The sequence below is a fragment of the Talpa europaea genome (genome assembly GCF_964194135.1).
Source record: "Talpa europaea genome assembly, chromosome: 8".
Taxonomy (NCBI): domain Eukaryota; kingdom Metazoa; phylum Chordata; class Mammalia; order Eulipotyphla; family Talpidae; genus Talpa; species Talpa europaea.
In genome coordinates, this window is record NC_140075.1 from 11,952,865 (window position 1) to 11,976,876 (window position 24,012).

The 24,012-nt window shown below is 48.7% G+C and overlaps 1 protein-coding gene across 1 annotated transcript; it reads right to left on the bottom strand.

Annotated features, from left to right (window-relative positions):
• Positions 1-223: 223 nt before the first annotated feature.
• LOC311175149 (golgin subfamily A member 2-like) lies at positions 224-11,700 on the bottom strand (the record flags this gene model as incomplete). Its single annotated transcript, XM_084240080.1, is given in 22 exon segments — positions 224-402; positions 486-591; positions 711-817; positions 903-936; positions 940-993; positions 1,135-1,293; positions 1,496-1,567; positions 1,780-1,851; positions 1,945-2,190; positions 3,915-3,996; positions 4,269-4,406; positions 4,662-4,720; positions 5,079-5,185; positions 5,276-5,381; positions 5,465-5,488; positions 5,492-5,527; positions 5,755-5,793; positions 6,560-6,588; positions 6,591-6,639; positions 6,801-6,862; positions 10,002-10,188; positions 11,665-11,700. Coding segments are annotated over 22 exon segments (1,983 nt in total).
• Between the last annotated feature and the right edge of the window lie 12,312 nt (positions 11,701-24,012).

Here is a 24,012-nt window from a genome sequence, read left to right on the forward strand (position 1 = left end):
CTGTCCTGCACCACATGGTCGGGGAGGCACCTTTCCCTAAGATGGTGGGGTCTGCTCCTGTTTCCCCCATTGGATGGGGGAGTTATTATCCCCCTTTTGATAGCCTAGGGATAGGAGGACGACCAGGACGGGGAGCCAAAGGACAGGGTGTGAAATTCTGGGGAACGGGGATGGGTTGGTGAGGGCCTGGTGGGGGCAGAGCCCCCGGCCCCATGCTGGTGGCCTACACCACCATTATTTTCACCACCTCGATGTTGTCAGCCCAGTAGAAGAATGGGAAGAACAGGATGTTTCTGGTGGCGACGCATTCCCGGGGGCTCTGTATCTCCAGGGGAGTCTGGCCCAGCTGGGCCTCTCCCTGGGTCGGCCTCACGGCAGCGGCGAGACGCACCTCACTCGGTTCTTTGGAGTGACAGAGACAGGGCGCTGAGTGCCAGGCGGAGGGTGCTCTTCCTGCCCGGCCACCCGCGGGGTGCTTTCCTCACCTTGGCCCTTGGCAGCACCAGGCTCCTTGGGGGCTGGAGGTGCTCCAGTGGGCTCAGCAGCAGGGTTCTTGTTGGCTGCTTGGAACTTGGCCCGCCATTCGCTGCGCTAGGCTGCCACCCGGAAAAGCAGCTTTTGCATATTCGACAGCTTCACCTGGAAGGAGAGACTCTTGGAAGCCCGCCCCATCCCCAGCCGCACCACCCAGGAGCCAGAGCTCCGACTACCTTCATCTCCTCTTTGTCCTGGGCCAGCCGGCTGATGTGCTGCTCCTTCTCGCGGAGCTCTGCCCTCATCAGTGCTCTCTGCTGCGCGTAGAGCTTGATGTATTCTCCTAGGGGGAGGGTGCGCGGGCAGCTCAGCTGCCGGGGTCTCGCCAGCCTCAGCCCTGGCCCCAGGGTGCCAGCCTCCCCGCTCACCGATGGTATCTTTCTCTCCAGACAGCTGGATGCATCAATGCTCCAGCTCCTCCACCCGCTCCTTTAAGGCTGCTTTCTCCTGCAGGAGCCCCTGTGGCCAGACAGCGGGCTCAGGGTGCTGGCCCGCCCAGCACCCGGCCCGCCCAGCCCTCTGGAGAACCACACTCACCTGCAGTTTGTCCATGGCTCCCTGAAGGGCCTGGTGGGTCTCCCCAGGCACATGTTCCCCCACGGTCCTGGGGGCTGGGGCCTCCATCTTCTTGGGCTCCTGGTCTGATGGGGCCGCCTGCTGAGCCAGGCACCAGCAGAGCTGCTTTTGCCCCTTTAGCTGCCTGAACAGCCGTGCCCACTCTTCCTCAACACCGGCCAAGGCCGCGTTAAAAAATGCCACCTGTGGGCCAGGCAGGGGCCTGGGAGGCACACCTCTCGGGGCCTCATGGGCACACCTGAGAGCCGAGGCTGGTGTTGGTGCTGCCCGCTGGTCCCCAGCAGAGGTGGGGGGAAAGTGTAACCAAAGGGAGGGAAACCAGGAAGAAGGTGTGTGGGAAGGAGGGAGAAGATGGGGTAGGGAAGTGGCCTGCGGGCCGACTCACCACGGCCTCGCGGCTGTCCAGGTCGTCCGGGATGCTGAGTTTCAGCAGGGGACCCTTGTCCGCCTCTTTCTCCTCCTCATCGTTCAGTCCATTTACTGTTGGGGGGCAGCCAGAGGGGCTCAGAGAACCCCTGGGTTCTGAAGCAGCCCTGAAAGCCAGCATGTTCTGCCCCCTGCCCTGCAACCCTGCGCCAGCAAGTCCTGAAAGGAGAAGGATCCAAGTTGTCTGAGGGGTGGCTTCCCTCTCTTGCAAAGCCGCTCTCTGCTGAAGTCCCACTCACTTGCTCCAGTCTGAGCCATGAGCTTCAGCTGGGCCTTCAGCTGCTCGTTCTGCTTGCTGGCAGCCTCCAGGCGGCCCTAAGGGGTCAGGAAAGTAGGAGGAGGGCTGCCACTTACAGGGCTTCCTGCTCGGGCGGCCCCCCTGTGGGTCTGGCACTCTAACTTCCCCACCTGTGTTTCCTGCAGCTCTTGGCGGGCCAAATCCACCTCCATCTTGTTCTGCTTTTGTTCGTGCTGCATCTGGTGGACAAGCTGGGTGTTAAGCAGCACCTGCTTCTGCAGGACATCCCTCTCGTTGGCCAGCTGATGGTAGGCAGCCACGTGCTGCTGGTAGGCAGTCATGTACTGCTTAAGATGACCGAGGTACTGGTCCCACTGCTGCTGTAGCTCCTGAGCCTCTTGATGTTTCTCCTCCACCTGCAGGGGAGACGCAGGGAGGGGAGGGTGAGGGCAGGTGGTGGTCAGTCTCCAAATTGTCACCAGAACCCAGCTACCTCAGCTAGACACTACCACAGGGGGACCAGTAGTGACCATCACTACTGGCCAGTGCTGCCCAGCACTCTTGGTGATGGGGGACTGGAACTCTGCTGGTACTTCTGGTGGACACTACCTGGGTGAGCCAGACACCACTTGTAGCCACAGTAAGCTGTTGCCTATTTGTAAAATGACCCCCAAGTTGGTTGTTCCCAGAGGCTGAAATCTCTTGCAATTGTGCACATGGCTGAGATGCACAGTGATGAGTCCCCTACCAGGCACTATCCTTCCCTCGGCTCTAGCCTGTAGGCCCCTGTCGATGGGGACTTTGTTGCTACGGCCCTTGGTTTTGGCGCTGGGGCTTTTTGGTGGTTCTGTTGTCTTCGAGCCAGGGCAGGTGGGTGGCCACTGTGGCCTGTCCTGGCATCCCATCCTCATGCCCTGTGACTCCCCTTTTCAGTTGGGATCCCAGCCGATGTCAGAGACACCAAGCGTTAAAAGCCCTTGGTGAGTTGCTGGACAACACCGACAAGCAGCTCTTTCAGACACGAGGCCAGAGCCTTGGGCGCCCCCTGCAGGTGATGTGAGACACAGGACTGGAGGCCAGTCTCTGCCAGAGGTCTTCATCCTCTCTTCCTCCCGCACAGGCTGGCTACTGGATGCTGCTTTTCTTCTTTCAGCTTCTGGTCCTTCTTTCTTCAGAGGCCAGGAACAGAGTCTTCCCCTTCTTTCATTGGAGGTGGGAACAGAGCCCCTGAGCTCCCTCTGACCCTGGCTTCTATCACTCTTCAGGGTGCCCTGACATCAGTTTGATTGGAACATTTTTCCTTTTTTGTGCAGAGGAACCAGGGTGCTGACCAGAGGTGGAGAGTGAGCAGAACAGGCCGACTCACTGAAATCCACTGCTGAGGGGAGCAGCCAGCAAGGCAGGAGGGGTCTGCTGCGCCCCATGGGTCGGCTCCCGACCAGGGATCAAACTCAGGCAGTAGTGGTGATAGTGCCGAGACTTAACCCATGGGCCACCGGGGAGGCCCTGGACCATTTTTCATCCTGTGGCTGACTGGACCATCTGGCACCCATCAGCTAATAGCCCGCACCTTTTTAGTCCTTTCCATCACCCAGGAAGCGTGCAGAAAAGGCCAGTTCTGAGGAGCAACTGCCACAACGGCCTTGTGCTGGAGCGGCAGAGTGAGAGACCACCACTGCTGCTGGCTCCCGCCACTGAGGCTCCTCCCAGATCTGCACGCACAGATGCGGGGGACAGGCTGGGCCCCTCTTCCTGAGGCAGGCACTGTGGGACTTTGCCGCCTGCCCAGGCCCCTTCCTTAACTCTCCTCAGAACTGCCTGCGAGTGCCCTCTGAAGGGAAGGATGCTGATGCTGAGGCATAGCACTGTTCAGTCAAGAGCGAGCCTGGAGCCAAGGCTGGAATCCAGGATGTCTCCATGTCTCCTCATCTCTCTGCTAGTGGCTCGTGCCTCCAGGAGGGCAGTGACCGACAGTCCCGGGTACACGCTCCATGGCAGAGCCTAGGGCACAGGTGGCCATGGACCCGGCAGGACACAAGGTCACTGGTGCCCCCTGCTCTGAGTTGGGGCTCCCTCTGTCCTGGCCTAAAGGCCTCCCTCCCGGAGGCCCCGAGACCTTGCCAGCTGGCGCAGGGCTCACCGTCTCCTGCAGCTCTGCCAGCTTCTCCTGCAGCTGGCCGAGTTTCTTGGCCAGGGTGCGACCCACAGGGTGCAGCGGACCTCTCCTGTCTCCTTGCTGCTCCCCTCAGCAATGGGTTTTCACTGCCTGCTCTGCTCCCTGCTGTCTCTGGGGAGTCCTTTCACCCTGCCTACCCCCCAGTTATATGCAACAGTAAAAATTTTCAAAAAGTGAGGGGGTGATGTATGGAGCCCAGCGTCTTCTGTGCAATGTCCCCCGAAAGGGTTTCAGCTCGATCACAGTCAACCCTAGAGACCCAGCCCCACCTGGATGGAGCACAGATTCCCTGGGGTTCTGCTCCAGCCCCTCACCTGCTTCGACAGCAGCTCAGACATCTCCAGCTTCTTCTCCAGGTCCTCCAGTCTCGCCTGCATGGTGTCCTTCTCCTCCAACAAGAGCCGGAGCCGCTCCTCCAGCTCGGAGTGGCACTGCTGCAGGTCCTCGTTGGCTTTGCTAGGGCCACGCAAAGGGGAGAGGCATAACCAGAGCCAGAAAGGGTCCCCCTGGAGATCTACCCTGCCCTCGCCACAGACCCCAGTGCAGTGGCAGGACCCAGGGCCCCAGGGCTCAGCATCGCCAGAGGTTGGCCAGGGAGAGGTCGCGAGCTGTCTGCCCTCCTCACCCCATGCACTTGCATCCCTCCCACTGCCCAGCACAGGGCTGGGCCCAAAGCCTGCCCCCCAGCACCCCACCCGCCCCCAGGCCTACTTGTTCTCAGATAACTCCAGCTTGAGAGCATCTCTCTCTTGGATTAGCTCCTTGTTGTGCTGCAGACATGAGAGGCAAAGGCGAGGTCAGGATTTGTGGGCAGGGATGCAGCCTGCAGACTCGTTACTAGACAGGGACCAGCACAGAGCAGCCCTCCTCGCCCGGAGTCACACTTCACCTTTTTCCAAAGCATTTCCGAGCCCCTTTCTCATCTGCATTCACTAGGAGCTCGGGAGCGAAGGACGAGGCCCACAGCGGCCACCTCCCTCAGGCCACAGCTGACCACAGCCTTCGAACAGCTGGCTGTGCTACCTTCTGGGTGGAGAGAGCTCCATCCCACATCAGGGACCTTGAGGCTCGCCCCCGCCTTGATGGGGGGGGTGCCCCACCAGGGGCTGGGCAGGCGGCAGTGCTCACCTGGTCAGATTGTCTGCGATGGGTGGAGACGGCAGAGAGCATGCACTCCAGCTCTCCAACACGCAGACGCGCAGACTGGAAGCGACCAGCCAGTTCCTCCGACTCACCTGCCATGAGACAGGTCAGAGCACAGCCCTGAGGAGGAGCACCCCCGCCCCGTGGGCCTGCTGCACACCTGGTGCATGAATGAAGGGCGCCTGGAGCCCCCCCTGCTTTCTGCCTGGCTGCCTGCTGAGCGTGGGCCAGCGCAGCCCTCAGTTCCGTCTTCTCAGACACCAGAACCCCGATGGCCTGGATGTGACTCTTCGGGAAACAAAGCAAATGAGTCGGGATGAGGCGGAAAAGAGGCATTTCCTCAGGGATGGGGAACCCGGGCTGCCCCTCACCTGTAACTGCTCCCAGAGCGCACCTTACTCCCTCAACAGCTTCTGCTTGTGGTCTTTCTTCTCCTGCAAAGGGAATCAGGGTCTCCAGGAGACAGAGGCAAGGCACAGCCCCGCGGGCCACCAGCGGCCCAGGCGGGCCCACCGGCGAGCCCAGACCATGGGGGTGGGAGGAAGGGGCAGGAGAGAAGCCAGGGGCCCTGCGTGTCTCCAGGCTGGAAGCAGGCAAGCCCAGACACCCCACATCAGCCTCTCCAGACCCCCACGTCAGGGAATGAACAAGGACATGTTACTTTTTCCAGCTGATCCAAAGTTTCCTGGTTCTGTTGTTTCTGTGGGGAAAAGTCAAAGGAAGGGAACTGAGTGTCCCCCTTTTCCGTCTTCTCAGACCAGAGAGGTGACATGTGCAGGGCCAGCGATGGGTTTGAAGTTCTCATACATGAGCTGCCAGACCCTCCTCACGCTCCCCAGGAGACAGACCTTGGGTCTTGGGGGGTGCTGCTCTCAGCGACAGAGGGAGAGTCTGCACCTGGCTCCCCTGGAGGACAACACCCTGAGCCCCAGGCAGAGTCTGAGAAGGGAAGACGACACTTCTGCCGGCAGGTGACCTGGCAGGGTCTGTCCGTTCACCCAACAGAGACTGAGGCGGCACAAACTGCAGGCTGGTTGTGTGCACAGGAAGAGGGGGAGGAAGGAAAAGGACCTGGGATTATTTGAGCTACCGGAGACCTTGACACCTTCTACGTCTGCCTCCTGGAGGAACTAAAGCCAGGGCGAAGAAGTATCTTGTACAAGGTGAAAGCGGAGGAAGTGAGGGGCTGAGTCAGGGTCGGACCACACCATCCAAACCAGTGCTTCCCCCAGGGAGAGTGAGCACAAGCAGGGGTGTCTGGGGAGCAGAGAAGGGGCTAAGAGGGCAGCCAGAAGAGAGCCATGTTGCCAGCTCTGTACTCTGGGCCCCCTCCAGCTAAGCCCTGGATCCTCCAACACCCGGTTCTCCCCTGGCACCAGGACCCCCGGACCCTCTCTTCAGGGCCCCAAGAGGAAATCGGAGTCCTGGATTGCAGCTGGGAATCCGGGGCCCCAGCGGGCTCTTCCCAGTTCTTCTATCTTGCTAGTGAGCTGTTATTTGTTAGATTGCTGGAGTCCGGGGCTAGTGCCAGTTCTTGATGCTGGCTCTGAGGCACATGCAGAGAGGAGGAGGGGTTGGAGGAGCGGGGGACAGGGAGAGAGAGCGGTCCGCAGGGTTGGGAGGGGCATCTGGGCAGTCTCACCTGGCAGCAGGGCACCCAGCCCCCACTCTGGGAGAAGGTGGGGACTGGCCTGCAGGGTCCCTTACCTCCAGATCCTTTATGTTAACAACAGACGCCTGGTCCTCCCCGTTGACACAGGAGGGAGGCTCTGAGGGAGGCGGAGCGCCCATGGAGCGGCTCTCTGTCCCCCTCAAGGCCTAAGCCCCCAGATTCCCCATCCACTGGCAAAATTTCCTTTTCCTGCCTCCCTTCTGCTCAAAATTCCTTTGTGCCAACTTCTCCTGGTTTTGAGCTCCCCCTTGACCCCTCACCCCATGCTTCTGCGGCAGGATGGAACCGCAGACTCGCGGGCCGACCCTTCATCTGACTGCTCCAAAGGAGCAGCGGCCAGCCAGACATCCCCTGGCGGTGAGGGCTGGCCCCAGGACGCCGCCCCCCTTGGGAACCTTTATCTCAGTGTCTTCCTATCAAACCTTCCCCACAACCCCTCTGGGCCCCGTCCCCAGGGCACCTCTGCTGGAAGTCCATTCAGCTGACATGAGAGCTGCCACAGGCGTTCGGTGGAAGAGACAGCCCTGGAGACAGACAGAGGATTCTGGGCCACAGGAAGCTCAGTGGGGTGGGGGTCACGAGCATGAGGTGCCCCAACACCCTCTACAAGGGGTTGCTGCCCCACGGGAGACACTCACATGCTCTCACCCAAGGAACCAGAGCCATGTTCTGCATCACAGTTCTGTGTGGGAAGAAATGCAGGAGGCGGCCATTCAGTTTGGGGAGAGCCCACCAGGCTGGGGTGGGCCCAGTGCTTTCTGACCACCTTCAACTCCCCAAGCTCTCGGCCTCCCCACCCCGTCCTCAGGAAGGGCCCTCGGCTCTAGGAAGTGAGTGACACGGAGGACATGGGAGAGAACAGGGGAGGCGCGGTCCTTCTGGAAGGGTGGGCGAGCCAGTGGGGTGCAGGCAGGGATAAGGGGCACAGACCTGAGTGGACGCCGTGCTGTTCGCATCAGGTAGGGCAGCGTCGGGAGGACAGACACCAGGGGACACGGTGTTGTGGTCACCAGCCAGTGTCTCCGGAGGAGGGGCGCGGCTGCAGGGCGCCTGGCACAGGGCAGAGCGGGGCGGGGGTTAGGGAAGCCATGCAGGAAAGGGGCTGCCTCACTGCCAGGGTGCAGGGGTGCGGGCAGGGAGCACGGGGATGCTGTGGCCAGAGGACGGTCCCACGCTGGGAGCCACCGTGGCGCGTGGCCGAGGGAGTCCAGGCCTCGGGGCGCTCTGCGGCCTTCCAGATGACAGCCCCAGCCTGGGTGGGCATGGCACAGGTCGTCACTGCAGGAGAAAGGTGTGCCAAGCCCGGGAGAAGCGAGGCACTGTTCTGGAAAGCCCACCTGGCCCGCACCCTGGGCCCTGCAGGGCAGAGTGGCAGTATGAGAGGCAGACGGCAAGGCCGCCAGGTACTTCTCTCCCCTCTTGCGCCCCTTCTTTCTGTCCTCCTCCCCCAGCCAGAAAGCCCCGGGGATGGACTCAGGGGTCAGCGGTGCAGGAAGCACACCAGGGGCGGGGGCCAAGGGCAGTGGCTGGAACCTGGTGTTGCCATGCCAACCTCCACACTGGACCCTAAGAGGCCAGAGCAAGGCAGCCGGTGGGCAGGGGCTGTGGCGAGGCAGGCACACCTGGCCGGGGCTTGGCAGGCTCTGGTGCCTCCTGCCTCCTGGGTTTCCTGGATCTTTACAGTTAAGACACAGGAGCGCACAGGAGGGGAAAAAGGCCCAATCCTTAGAACTTACACATTCATGACTGGTCTTTCAGTGACCGATTACATCCTTTGAGCTTGGAACTAAGTTTGGAGTTCAAAAAGACACTCCCCTCAATTGCCCCATTTCATCAGAATTATTTTATTTCTGGTGGGGCGGCCCTCCCTTCTCTGGGGAAGAAGCTGCCCCCTGGACTCCATTCTCTCTTGCTGGATTTGGTAAAAGAGAAACCTGGCCGCTTCCTGCACCCCGACCTCTGAGCTCAAGGACACCCACACACCCCAGATGTCACCAGAGAGCAGATGTTGACCCGCTGACCCGTGGCTTCCTGAAAGCCCAGAGCTTTAGAGAAGCAGCCTCCCCTTCCCCAGCTGGACCCACCTGCTCGGCCAGAGGCCCACCAGCCTCTCCAGGCTCAGGCCCCACACTGAACTCAAGCCCCTGGCCCTTGAGAGCTGGCATCCAGCAGGCCGGACGGAGAGGCAGGAAGGGTGGCCAACAAGCTCCAATTTGAGGGAGGCAGGGGCGTGGCAGGGCCACTAGGATGGGGCTGCAGCTCCCTCGGGGGAAAGGGCTTCCTATTTTCTGGACCCCTCAGATGGCCCCTGAAAACCCAATCACGACCCTCCTTAGAGCAAGGGCTGCAGAGCCTGGGGGGAGAGTCCCGCTGTGCATGTGCTTACTACCCACTTCTGGCCTGGAGCCTGGTGTTGCCGTGCCAACCTCCACAACAGACCCTAAGAGGCCAGAGCAAGGCGCTGGGGTGAGGTGGGCACATCTAGCCAGGGCCTGGCAGGCCCTGGGTGCCTGCCGGGCTCCTGCTGATGCTTAGTTAGACACAAGTAAGCTCACGAGGGGAAAATGTACTTTTTCTCGAGATGTACTATTTCTCTGAAATATACACGGCTGGTTCGTGAGCAACCGCGTTCTGTCATGTCAAGCCTTGTAGGTAAGTCTGGAGTTCAAAAAGATAACACTGTCCATGCCCCCTCAAAGGTCCCATTCCATTAGAAATTGTTTTATTCCCCCAGAATCCCCCATCTCTGGAAATGCCCTCAACACCGCCCAGAACACTAGTCACGGGCCCGTGTGGCTGGGACAGAAAACGTGAGCGGGAAACCCTTATGTCACGGAGAGGCTTAAAAACAAGCAGGCATATGGGGGGCTGGATCTTTGTCTCCAGGGGAACAGAGGAGATGGGGGTGAACATTAGGGGAAGGAAGCCTGTGCTCCCCCGGGTGCCTCTGAGTGCCTGCTCTGAGCCCACAGATGAGTCCCAGGACCGCACAGACCCGATGGACTTGGCGCGAGCGATCCTGAGGACAAGACTCACACCGGCCCCCCAGGCCGGCCCAGCCCTCCCGCCACACTGTCCTGGATGGTGTCAGTCCTTGTCGGTCGTCCTTCTCTCACCGGGCGGCTGTCTGACCCACCCTGCCCCACCCCAGAGTCCTCCCATATACCTCGGAAGGAGCACTTCACCTCGGGACAAGGTCGTCTCTCAGCCCAGGGCACCCTGGGCACCTTACTTACCTTCTTGCCAAGTGCTCTCTGTGCTCCACACCCTCATCCTCTCCCGCACCAGCCCTCTGCCGCGACTCCCACCTGCCCAGTTCTCCGCGGGGATGAACACCACCCGCCTCCACACATAGGTCTCGAAGGTCACCCCTCCAGCCTCCACGCCCTTTACAGCCAACTGCTCCCGCAACTCCACATCCCACTGCACGGCCGAGCAAAGCGCCCGATGCCAAGGGCCCCCGGAGGTTGGGTGAGTGTCCAGTTGATTTTTAATAGACTTAATTACTAGGGTTGGAATGTCCCAGTCGCTCCTCTCTGGCTAAGCTCAGTCACTCTGCAGTCCTGCTCCCATCTAGTCTCAACCCCTGCACCTGGAACAGAAGCCCCTTTCTCTTAGCCTGAGGGCAAGCCCTGTGCAGGTGGTTAGGACACTCTCCTGCAGGACGGCCCTGGGCGTTCACGCTGGAGGCCAGGAAGGCCCGATCTCACACCCCTGCTCTGGAAGCTGTTCCCCATTGACCTTTCACCCTTCACGGCGCATGGCACCTTCCCGAGAAGACAAATATGCACGGCAAGGAAACCAGCCATCAGCCAAGCCGGTGAAAGCGCAGAGGCCGCCACACCAAGGGCTAACGACGGCAACAGAAAGCCAGCTGGAGGCCAAGGACCCCACACCAGACAAGCTGCAGCCCGCACGTGGGGAGACAGCAGGCCAGAGAGGGGTCTCGGTGTGGCCTCGCCTTCCTCCTGGCCGGGGGTGGTGGGGCACTACCCCACTGGAGTGGCTAAGGTTGGACACCTGCACCTGCGGAATGTCCTGATGCTTCAGGAGGTGAAAAGGGAAAAACAAGGGCAAGGGGAGGAAGAGAAAAGCGGCTTAGAGAGGACAAGAAGGTCAGAGGAGAGAGAGAGCAGCTCTGGACCACGGGCACCGGAGGCAGGAGGACCGGTCCACACTCTGGCCTGCGCATCCTGCCCGATGGCCACTCACCGCCTTGCCTGAGGCAGAAAGCTACGCGAGCCAAGGGATGGAGCCCCGCGAACAGATCCGCCTGGAGCACGCTGGTCTGGCCCCACAGTGCCCTCTCCCAGGGGAGACAGCCGCATCCCAGGGAGGACATGCTTTTCGCGTGGACCCCCGGGCAAGCAGGCGGCAAAGACAGACTCCCACCTCAGAGGCCGCCTGGTCCCAGGCACCTGGGCACGTCTGTGCCGCCTGAACGGGAGAGGGGGTTCTCACTGGCTGCGCTCAGAGCACAGCTTCAGGTGCTGGTGGGTCTCCTGGCCCCACCCCCTCCACAGGGCGTCTTCTGACCCAGTGGGCTGCTCAGAAGTGAACCCGGACCTCTGTGCTCCATGCCCACAACGCAACCTGCCAGCGCCTGGTGGTTTTCCACATCCAGCCCTCCATCCCTGGGGTCCTCCCGGCTGGTGCCCCCCACTCTGCCATCAGCCGCCCACATGAGATGCTCCGCACTCTCCCCTCTCTGTGGGCTCCCCTTCTGCCCAGATGGAAGCACAGAGCATGCCGTCCCGCTGGGTCTTGCAGGACCAGGGTTTTTGCCCCCACCCTGCCGGCCCCACTCCCTCCTTAACCATCCTTCCCCCACCTGTAGGCCCAGGCCAGAACTTCACTCCAAGTCTTACGGCAGCCTGGATGGGAGAGGACGGGACTCACAGTGACGACACCCACCCGATGGCCCTGCTTTATCATGACGGTGTGGAAATTCAAAGTGAGATAAAGGTAAATAGCCCATGTTTCCTCCGAAGATGGTGACAATGTAAAAATTGTAAGATGAATGGGGAAGGCTCGAGTGTCCTCACGTCTGGGGTGGAAATGTTGGTGAGGATGTCCATTTTGTGGGGTCTGTGAGCAATTCCATTTCAACATTGCTCAAATGGGTTGAGACTAGAACATCTGTTGCCATTGTTGCTGCCTTGAAAGTCACACTGTCAGAAACAATAAAGGTCACGGATAGACATGGCAATACCCGTCTACTCTGTGTCAGTGGCTTCCTTTCATTTACAGTGGATAAAATTCATTTAAAGGATACCTTTTTAGCCCAAAATAAAATCCCCTTTTTAAAAAATGGGAGTTAAATATTGTTGGCATTCTTTCGTTCCTTGATACCTCTTACTATTCCCAGTTGTTCTTTTTTTTTCCTTCCTTTTCCTTGAGCCTTAGCACCCTTTTCATTTATGAAACTTCTGATCTTGTATGGTTTACAAGTTTACCCAGAAATAAAACCACTGTTGAACTACCACAAAAGAATCTATATAAATTTTGACACCACCATCTTTCCTGTCAGTGATGGAACCTCTGCTGAAATAATCAGGTTATCATTTCTAGGATGAGACAGAAAATGAACGTGTTTTGTTTGGCAGAACACTAGATTTATATCGATCTGTGACAGTTGACTTGGAATACAGGATTTTCATTCTATTGTGTTCTCTATTTCTTTTTGCAAAGGCAGTGAACTAGGAATATCAGATGAAAAATGACACCCTGGGATATAGATTCTGAGGAGAAGACAGGCCTCTGAGGAGAAAAAACTGTGGAGAAATACTGTAGAAAGGAGTGTTGAGGAGAATTATCTGAGGAGATATGACATGTTGGGAAGCAGATTCTGAGAAGACAGGCCTCTGAGGAGAAAATCTGAGGAGAAATACTGCAGTAAGGGGTGTTGAGGAGAGATATCTGAGGAGAAATGACACCCTTGGAAGCAGATTCTGAGAAGACAGGCCTCTGAGGAGAAAAAAACTGAGGAGAAATACTGCAGTAAGGAGTGTTGCGGAGGAATATCTGACGAGAAATGACACGTTGGCAAGCAGATTCTGAGGAGAAGACAGGCCTCTGAGGAGAAAAATCTGAGAAGAAATACTGTAGTAAGGAGTGTTGAGGAGAAGTATCTGAGGAGAAATGACATGTTGGGAATTATTCCCATACAGCAGGCTTAATTGCTGCACCTACCAGAAAAAAATTCCTGGATATCTAGAACAATTGGTGAGGAAGAGATGTCCCAGCAGTGGCTGCAGTATTGTTCAGGATGAGACCCCCCCTTTGGGTGCATTTATTTATTTATATTGTTTTAGGGTCTTCCCTGTCCTTAAAGTCCATCTCTTTTTTTTTTCCTTCTTTTCTTACATCCTTGTTCATTTTTGTTTAGTTATTGGTTTTTCCCCTCAGGGGTGGTCCCCATAGTGCTCCCACACCATAGCAGCCGTGACCCATCACCATAATCCCTTGTTCTCTTCCCTCCCCATGGTGATACCCCTCCCCACCCCCCACTGGATGCCTCAGCTCTTGGTCAGCCTGCTACTGTTGTCTTTATTTACATTTTGTTCAGTTTCTCTATATTTTGCATATAAGTGAAACCATCTGATATTTCTTTCTCCTGCCTTATTGTGGCTAGCATAATTCCTTCCAGCTTCATCCATATTGCCACAAGTGGCATGGGTTTGAATTTTTGATTGCTGAGTAATATTCCATTGTGTATTTATACCACAAAATTTTGATCCATTCATCACTCTTTTAAAATTTCTTGGAAAGGGGGCCTCCCCGGTGGCGCAGTGGTTGAGCGCTGGGTTGCGAAGCTGCCCGCAGCCTCTGCAGCACCGGTTCGATTCCCGGCTGCTCCCCGGCCACCAGAGGAGGGTCCCACATGGCGCGCAGACCTCTCCTGCCGCCCGCTGCTCCCCTCAGCAGTGTACTTCGGTCCTTCTGCCTGCTCTGCTCCCTGCTCTGGCTCTGGTTAATTCTCTCACCCTCCAGCACTTCTGACTGTACCCAATGCATGTATAAACAAAACAAAGGAACAAACAAACAAATAAATAAATAAATAAATAAATAAATAAAGCATGCCTCTATTTAAAAAAAAAATAAAATAAAATTTCTTGGAAAACTAAGACAAGGCAATAGGGAAGTAGCATCTGGAACTTTTCACAATTAAAAAAAATCATGACAAAGGAACAAAACTAACTATGGACAAGTAAAATATAATTAAGAATGCAGAATTAAAATGTACATAAATAAAACTTCCCTAAAGGGATTAAATGGATATTGAAGATCTTTGCAGTTTTTTAACCTGAGTCTAATTGCAGAGGCTTCTAAGAGATACAATTTGGTTTAATTTTAGATAAATCTTTACAAAATTAAATCTAAATGGAATCTTGTATTTTGCCAATAACATACTTCCCTGTTAATTAAAAAGCTAATGATATAGCTTTGCAAATACCCACCTTATCGAAATGAACGATAATTTGTTTTCAGAGTCATAGGAATGTTAGCTTGTACTTAGTATATGTGTAAGGTAAACAAGTATACACTAAAAACTTTTGACATTTAAAGGGACCCATAGATGTTGACAGTATAAACATTAGCAAAAAAAGCCATTATAAACATATGAATTTATTTACCTTGATTTTTTTTATTATCCAGTTTTTTTGAGAATAATTGACATACTTCACTATGTAACTAAAAATATTTTAATTATTTTCATTGAGGTAATAATGACTTATATAAGTCACACCATATAATCAAGTTTTACAATAAGTGATAGTGTGCCCTCACTGTAGTAATCCTTAGATTTAGTAAACTATATTTATCCAATATGATCATGACTGACATTCAGATTATGTCCTCATTTCAATTATTAACTGTACTTATATGAACATTCATTTTTTTATATCTTACATTACCTGTTTGCAGAAGTTTCTGTATGATGTATAACTAGCTATGAATTTGGTAGAGATGATAGAATGCATATATTCAGTTGTGATACAATTCCACGTGTTTTTCCAAATGACTGAAACAATGGAAGGTTTTAACGTACTTTATACATAGGCATTATGTGTGCATATATGTATTTATACAAATATATATATATTTCATAAGTATCCTCAAATAATACAGTTTCACCATAAAAATTCAAGTTAGTATAGAAGCCCTTCTAATTTCAAAATCTGGGTTTGAAATAAAAATTCAATACTAAATGCCAATAAGGTAACCATCCCAAAACACACATACATACAAATACACACATCATAAAATCAAATAAAATTCTAAAACAAAATTCTCTCTTCCTTTGAGATCAATGTTAAGAGTGATTGAATTTATAACCACTCTTATACCTCTTGTCTTATCTGGAGGAGTATTTGAGTCTTAAGAACTGTGATTCTTTCGGCTGCTGGACCCTTACTGTCTCTGAGATGAAGCATACTTCTTTCAAGACTTTATAAGATGGATTGTTTACCCCCATCATATTTATATTCGTAACAGTTTTCGAAAATATAAGTGTTTGACAAACAAAAAAAAGAGACCTACATAAACAATTTAATTTTCATGAAATTAACACTCAATGTGTTCAATACCCACTCAGATTAAAGAAATGAGACTGCACTGGTACCTGCAAAAGATCACCATGTACCCCTCTGAGCACCACAACCCCCTGTCCCCCACGCCGTCATCCCAAAATACCACTAAGGTGATTTTTTTTTAAAGATTTATTTATTCATACAAGCACTGAGGTACAATCTAGAGTTGTGGGAGGGTGAGGGAATTCACCAGAGGCAGAGGGACCAAAAACACTGCTGAGGGGAGCAGCGGGCGAGGCAGATCTCGCCCTGTGGGTATCTCCCTGGCGGTCTGGGAATCGAACCCACGCTGCAGAGGCTGCGGACAGCTTCGCAGCGCTGAGCTCCATCCGCTGCGCCGCCTGGGGGTTCCCATACTGATATTTAATGTCATAGCTTAGGTTAGTCTATTTTTGAAGTTCATGAAGTAGAATCACATTGTGTATCCTTTAGCATCTAACTATTCTCAAAGTATATGTTTTCCTCTGTATTGAAACATTGAGAAATAACTCATTCATTTCCATTGCCCTCAAAAATTTCGTTTTGTGAAATTTATTTCTCTGTCCTACAGTTGGTAGACATTTTCATTACTTGTAACTTTTAATTAAAAAATATGTGCGTATGTATTTTTGTGATCATCTTCACATTTCAGTTTTATATGTAACATTTCCTGATCACAGGGTATGTTTTATGTGTAGTTGTGGTCAATACTGACAAAGAGATTTCCTAACTTCCAACCAAACTTTGCATCTCAAGCAGTAAATGAGTTTCTTTTGCTCAATTTTCTTGCCCAAACTTAATATTGCCTGCTTTATGTTTCACATAGTTCCGATTTTAATTCATCCCTCAAATCTTCAGGACTTGTGTCTGCCCCTATGAAAGCATGAAAAAGGAGAAAAATGACTCCAACATTATGGCTCCTTTATTCAGATGAGGAAAAGAAAACAGAGATAATGATCTCGGTGCATCCACTACTTCCCCTTGAAATAACAATTGTATATGTCACTTTAAATATCTCCTCCTACAAATTTCTTGATTTTTTTTGGTTTCAAAGCTAATCTCACAAAAAAAAAATCATTTTATAGTCTAGCAATTTTGTAGAGAATAGGTCTTTAAAAAAAGGTTTGGAAATGTCCCTAAAATTGTTGGAAATAATAAATATGCGTATTTGTATACAATGTGTAAAAGTTATGTTTTTACAATATGTGCAAAAGAGATAATACCTGAAAAATGAAAGAAATTCCTCAATTTTAGGCATGATGTCTCATGTTAATTTGTTTATCTTCTCTCACCTGGTGATATTTTTCCTCTTAATAGGCTGTTACTAAAAGAGCGTTCAAATCTATATAATCTATGATTATGATTTATTGAATTTTCATTATAAGTAGAATTTTTTGTAAATTCAATTTTTATGCATTTTGAATTAAGCTATTGATTATATATAAATTAAAGGATTTTACATTTTCTTCCTAAGTTGAATGTTTATATGTCAATTTTTTTTTTTAAATTTAAGATTTATTTATTTATTTATACAAGCACTGGGTCCAGTCAGAAGCGCGGGAGGGTGAGAGAATTCACCAGAGCCAGAGCGGGGAGCAGAGCAGGCAGAAGGATCGAAGGACACTGATGAGGGGAGCAGCGGTCGGCAGGAGAGGTCTGCGCACCATGTGGGACCCTCCACCGGTGGCCGGGGAGCAGCTGGGGATCCAACCGGCGCTGCAGAGGTTGCCGGCAGCTTCGCAACCCAGCGCTCAACCACTGCTCCACTGCGAAGGCCCTATATTGTCATTTTTACCTCTAGGAAAATAATTTTGCTTTAATTTATTTTATCACAAATAGTAATATATACATAGTAACTTTAATTTTGCTGGTGTTAACACAGCTGTCATTTTTTTAATCCTTTAAGGCCAAAGTTTCAGTGTTCTTATATTTTATCATTTGCCTTATCAAATTTGAGGTGTATCTCTAGCAAATATTCAGCGTCAATATTTATTGTTTAAACAACTTCTTGCATTTATGTTTAGTGTCACTGTTCACAGATTTAGATTAGCAGCTTATATCAGTTTTCTTTATTTCATTTTTCATTCCTACTGAATGTTGAGTTAACTGGGCAAATTTCTTATTTCATAATTTTGTACCAGTTTGTGAGTCTCATATTCTACACTGTTTCTTGTAATAATGAGTACTTAAATTTTAAGATATATTTATACTAATAAATACAAATTTAATCAGTACACTCACTCTGAATAAGGGATTTTTTTGAAAAAAATGAATGTTCGAGATATGGTGCAAAAAATATGACAATAATCCTGAAATCCTTTTGTCATATCAGAAAGCAAGAAATCTCGTAAAGAAAACTAAGTTATAACCAGAAAGACTAATAACACTGCTCTTGGGTCCAAATCTGAAGGTCCAAATGGTAACATTGGAAGATAAACCAATGTTCTTGAGAAAGAGTATAAATGATATGTGGGTATAAATGGTATGCACATATTTTTAATTATTAAATGACACATAATAACTGATAAATGATTTTATATATTATTTTAATACTTTAGGCATAAGTATAAGATCTTAACATTTATTAATTTTGGAAATATTTTAAATAATCCACAGAGAGAATTTTTGCTATAATGACTTAACAGAGATGCAAGCTGAAGCACAAAGGATTTAGATAACTTGCTGGAAAAGCATCAATGCCAAGATGGAAATGTTATAGGACAGGGAGAGGGGCAGCCCAAACCCCGCAAACCTGCCTATTCTAAATGGGTTCTGCCATCCGCCGCATCAACACAAAACATATGAGACTTTAATGGGAAGGAACTTTAATAAAACTAGGAAACAATACAGGTAAGGCAAATAATCTAGTTTCTAAGTGAAGCACCCAAAGTTACCCGTCCCCTCGTGGGTAAAAGTCCATCCAAATGGGATCGGCCCAGAGCAAGGCCCCAAAGCCTGCCACAAGTCTAAAGCACCTTCCAGTGGGGACCCACAGCAAAGGGTCAGAAACAATCAGACAAGCCCAGAAGGAAAAGAGCAAAATCAACATCAAGATAAAAGCTGCCATTGTCACCTCCCCATGGGTCTCACCCACATCTGTGTCACCCCGTCCACGACCAAAAGACAAGCGCAGTTTCTTCACATGTCTCTAGGCTCCATGCGCCTCCTCCAGGTCTCCTGGCTCCATCCTGCTTCCTTCCTCAGTCTCTTCTGCAGCTTCTCCTCTTCCTGCTCAGCTCCACCCTCCCTTGGGTGGGGCAGGGAACCTGGAACTTCCCCCTTTCCTGGGGACCACCCTGTTACAATCCCCCCTTTTAATTTTTATTCCACCATATCTATGGTGGCACAGATCTCAGGGTGTAATCTTAGGAGACAGTCTTTTTTTCAGGGTTACAATGTGTGTAAGAGAAGCAACAATTAGTCAGCAGCATTGTCTATGAATGTCCAGTATGACAGTTTTCCATTCTGAAAAATAGTCCATTATACCAGCCAAAAGAAAAAAAAAATTGGAGCGTTAGCTAAAACAAGACAGCAAATATATCAAAATCACAGGGAAAAAATGTTAAAATGGTTCAACTTATGCAAAAACGAATTCTCTCAACCTTGATCCCAAACTTTTTTTCAGCATAGCAAAAGTTTGCAAATTAAATCTACTTTTAAACCATTTTTCCTATTTTTGCATAAAATCACAGGGCAGAAATAACTAACAGCAATTTTTAGCTGGCTTTGTTGAAATATTCATACAGGATCAGAGCGAACCAGCGGCATCCAGTCGATGTATGCTTCAGGTATAAAGTTGGTCTCATCAGACTCCACCTGGGCTTTCCTCTTCTCGAGGGTACCAGGGCATTTTCATTGGCCCGGTTGTCCAGTCCTGCCAATGGAGGCAGCTTCCTCACCTTCTTTGGAGGTCTCTGGAACCCTACAAACAAGGCAAACAGGTTCTCCTCTTCTTGGTTCAGCTCTTTTTCAACTTTTTGGAAGAACTCCACACAAAGCCACACAATCAAACTCACGTCCAATTTTTGTTAAAACAGACAAAATCCCTATGGAAGTTATGCAAAAACAGCCTCTGAAATAAGTAGCAAAAATTACTACCACTATTTGTATGCTGTGTTGGTATCAAGGGGAGAGAAAATGTGACGAGTTAGCTTTGCTGGGAAAAAAATTGCAACCTTTCTGCAGATCCTGGTTACTCAAAACAAAACAAAACAAAAACTTCGTGGATTCAGGACAGAATGCATAAAAAAATTTCCAGTATTATGTCAAAGAAACCTTAGTAAATGTCAGGTGTATTTCCAGGTCTATTCAGTCCTTTGTAGGAAAGTTTTTTTACTCTCAACAGTTCCATCAATAGGAATCTGTTGAGACCTTTTCTCCCTATATTTCCAGAAACAATTTCTGCAGATGTGAAACAATTGAATTATACAATATTACAAGGTGACAATCACCATTGACAATTTACATACATACCAGATACTGAGAGGTTTTTTCATACACATTTTAGAAAACTACTGTTAACATTTTGTACATACCAAAGTTTTACCATTTTCCCAAGTGACAATGCTTCCCTTCCAGTTTTACTTCATTAGGTAAAAGCCAAATAGAACAAATTCATGTAATGCCTTCCCAGGAGAAAAAGGAGAAACTTCGTGGAGTGTCTCAGGAGCTCTACTGAGGTTCCACAAAATTTCCTTGCATCAGTCAAATGACAGGCTACCAAATTTGTATTTGAATTTAGATTTTTGGGAAGCTTTGCCATAAGTATCAGAAAATTAACAGAAACAACAATATTCAATCTCTATGAAGGCTCCGGCTTAGTTCAGTAGCACCATGTTGACAATCAAACCATAACTTTTTGTTTTTCTCATAACCGGAGACTCTTTTTTTTTTTTTTTCCAACGTCTATGGGCACCATGTATACCAATCTGTCAATCACTGGAGGTCAAGACAGACAGAAGGACATACAGACATACAACATATAGACAAAGACAGTTTTTTTAGTTATGCCACGTAGAATGTTATGTAACTGCAGTTTTACTCCATAGGCTCAGAAAAAAAACGTCAAAGTCCAAAAAAAATGTGGAGTGTTGCTGGCAGAAAAATTTCCGGTTGTCATCTTACAAACCTAAGACTTTGGAAATAGGAGGGAAAAGTTTTATTAATCACAAGAGTTACATGACCTTGTTTATCACCTTAGGGTTTTCAGTGTTTAAGACTTTTTATTAGAAGTCAATCCTGGGGTATTCTGTACAGCAACTGAAAGAATAAAAGTAACAGTTAACTTTTAAGCAAAAGGAGTCATCTCTTGTTAGCCACCAAGCAGGCACTCCTTGGGTTTCCTGGAATAGAACCTGAAAAAGCAAAATCAAATTATCAGTAATTAACTTTCAATTAAAAGGAATCATCTCCTTACTTCTGTTAGCCACTCTGGGACAGAAGCTGAAAGAGCAGATTAAACATCTAAGCACGGATTACCCCTCCCCCACACTAGGGAGGGAAAACAACACAGGTATGAAAACCTGGTACGGTTACATGATGCACCCTAAAGAGTGCTTTCCATAACAGACCTTCCTCAGTAGGAAGCAGAAACTTAGAATCTTGTCTTACACCAGCAATTGAACAAATCCAGGATTCAAAATGGCAAACATGCCCAAAACAAATTGTGTAGACAAAATTCACAGTAGCAAATCCTTTCAGACTCAGACAAAATCTTGTTAATTTTTCTGATCCAGACTGCAAAAATTCAAGTTATCTCCAAGAATCCATCAAGGATACCAGCAATTACCAGTTACTGCTTAAGGGTACTCTTTCCTTAACACCCAGGCATACATTTGCTAATTTAAACACCACTGCTCCACAACTGGCTTGCAAAATGCATCAGGCAAGGAGCAGGAAGTAGCCAAAGACAAAGCAACATACCAGGGAAGAACCATTATTGCCTTTAGAAATGCTAATGAGACAGCAGAGATTACAAAAAGAAAGAAAAAAAAAAAGTTCCAAAGTCCTAGCAACAAGAACCTTTGAATTTTCCAAGAGCCAGCCAAGTGGCCTCAGACGCCATCTTTGATCTGGCCACATGGTCCAATGTACTGCCTAATCTTTTGAGTAAAACTGGCACAGAACAATTTCCACAAATTAAAATCTCTTAGCAAGTCTCTACAAACAAATTAGACACAGACACAAAGATCTTCACAAAGCCCAAGCCAGTTTTTCAACAGCAAATCGACATATGAAACAAACACACCGGAGAAACCAAAAATCACATTTGCGCTTATGGTAGCCAGTGCCATAGGGAAGCCCAATTTCCCCATGGGGCTGACTAACCACGGATGGCTCTGTCCTAAATCACGTTGGATGCCAAATCTGTTATAGGACAGGGAGAGGGGCAGCCCAAACCCCGCAAACCTGCCTATTCTAAATGGGTTCTGCCATCCGCCGCATCAACACAAAACATATGAGACTTTAATGGGAAGGAACTTTAATAAAACTAGGAAACAATACAGGTAAGGCAAATAATCTAGTTTCTAAGTGAAGCACCCAAAGTTACCCGTCCCCTCGTGGGTAAAAGTCCATCCAAATGGGATCGGCCCAGAGCAAGGCCCCAAAGCCTGCCACAAGTCTAAAGCACCTTCCAGTGGGGACCCACAGCAAAGGGTCAGAAACAATCAGACAAGCCCAGAAGGAAAAGAGCAAAATCAACATCAAGATAAAAGCTGCCATTGTCACCTCCCCATGGGTCTCACCCACATCTGTGTCACCCCGTCCACGACCAAAAGACAAGCGCAGTTTCTTCACATGTCTCTAGGCTCCATGCGCCTCCTCCAGGTCTCCTGGCTCCATCCTGCTTCCTTCCTCAGTCTCTTCTGCAGCTTCTCCTCTTCCTGCTCAGCTCCACCCTCCCTTGGGTGGGGTAGGGAACCTGGAACTTCCCCCTTTCCTGGGGACCACCCTGTTACAGAAATGAGGTTGAAACCAGAGTCTGTGCTCTAAACCACAACAATATGCATTATAAGAAGAAATAAACCCATGTTTTATCCCCTTAACATAGACAACTCCTATTGTACAAATTATGTAATATATAAATATTAATAGTCAAAAAGTTTTCAAAAAAGAATAAACAGGGTAGAATAAAATAGCTTTCCCTTAACACACTATAAATCTTCAAAAATTGAGATTTTAATTAGTGACATGAATAGTCATAAAAATTTGAACAAAATAAAATATCTACATACATAATGCTTTAGAATGTAATAAAGGTCTGTTTTTAGTACATTAGGTGAATTAGACTTTTGAATTTTAAAAAAAAGATAAATTCTAAGTCATATATAGCCATACTGTACATCAGAATAAACTCAAAATGAATCAGAACTTAAATTTAAAATATAAAATAGCAAAAGTACCAGAAGTAATATGGACACATATTTTGGGGAAAATATTGGAACACTGTAACCATTTTTTAAAATACGGTGGTCATAAATTAAAGATAGGAATTTTACAGCATTTAAAATCTAATAGAATACTTTAATCAAATAAAGATTAATAATATGTTCAGGCATAGTAGGGTAACTCATTACAGGCAAAATATTAATGTCTAATGTACACAGAACTCCAAAGAATGAATAAGAAAAATTCAAAATCCAATATTAAAAGGAAGAAAAGACATGCATGGACATTATGCAAACAAAAAAAGATAAATAGCTTAAAAAACTCATGCTTATATAATCAGAGAAATGCACATTAAACTCTATTGAGATGCCATTTGCCAATTAATAGGCTAGCAGACATATAAATTGTGATAATGTACCATTGACAAGTTTGTAAGGAGACAGACAATCTCATCAAATTTTGGGAATATGTGTAAAATGCAGCATGATTTGAAAAAAAAAGTGACGAAATTTTACAAGTTTTTACCCACTTGACCTTACAATAGCACTTCTGGGAATGTATTGTCCATATACATGCAAATGAACAATGTGACATTCAAGATTATTTGTTGCCTATTCTTGTAAGACAATATTTTCTTTTATTATTGACATTTGTTTATGAAAAGATTAATCCTGTCTCTTGCATTACATAAGTTGTTGACCTAACATAGTAGAAAATACTGCATTTTAAAATTTATTTTATAACAATGTTTTATTAGAGAGTCATGTTTATTAGAAATGATGACCTTTCATTTTCAATGCATTTTATCAATTATAATCTGGTGTATTTACACTCTATTGTGAATTAACATTGGCTAATGCCCAAGAATATCTCTGTTCCTACTATGATCATGAAGAGAAAATTATTGCATTCTTCCTGTACAAAATCAAAGCATTCAGTTGAAGAAGTTGATATTTAGTACAATTATTTGAATAGTAATGCAATCAACCACTCTTATCAAGATTTTGACTGAAGATCACGTTTTATACCTAACTGTGAGCTTCCAGACTTTAAGTTTTATTGATAGAACATAATGCAAAGGTCTGTCTCAAGTTATGGCTGTGAAAGGGAATGTATTTATTCTGTTTTATTACCATCATAGCTATGATGCTGAAAGCAGTCAGAATCTGCTTTTTGATGATAACATGAGTTCACTGTTTCTTACTATAATTCTGGAATGCTGGTCATTTGAAATTCTAGAATAAAATGTTGATATATATGGGACCTTTTCATCATCTTGGAAAAT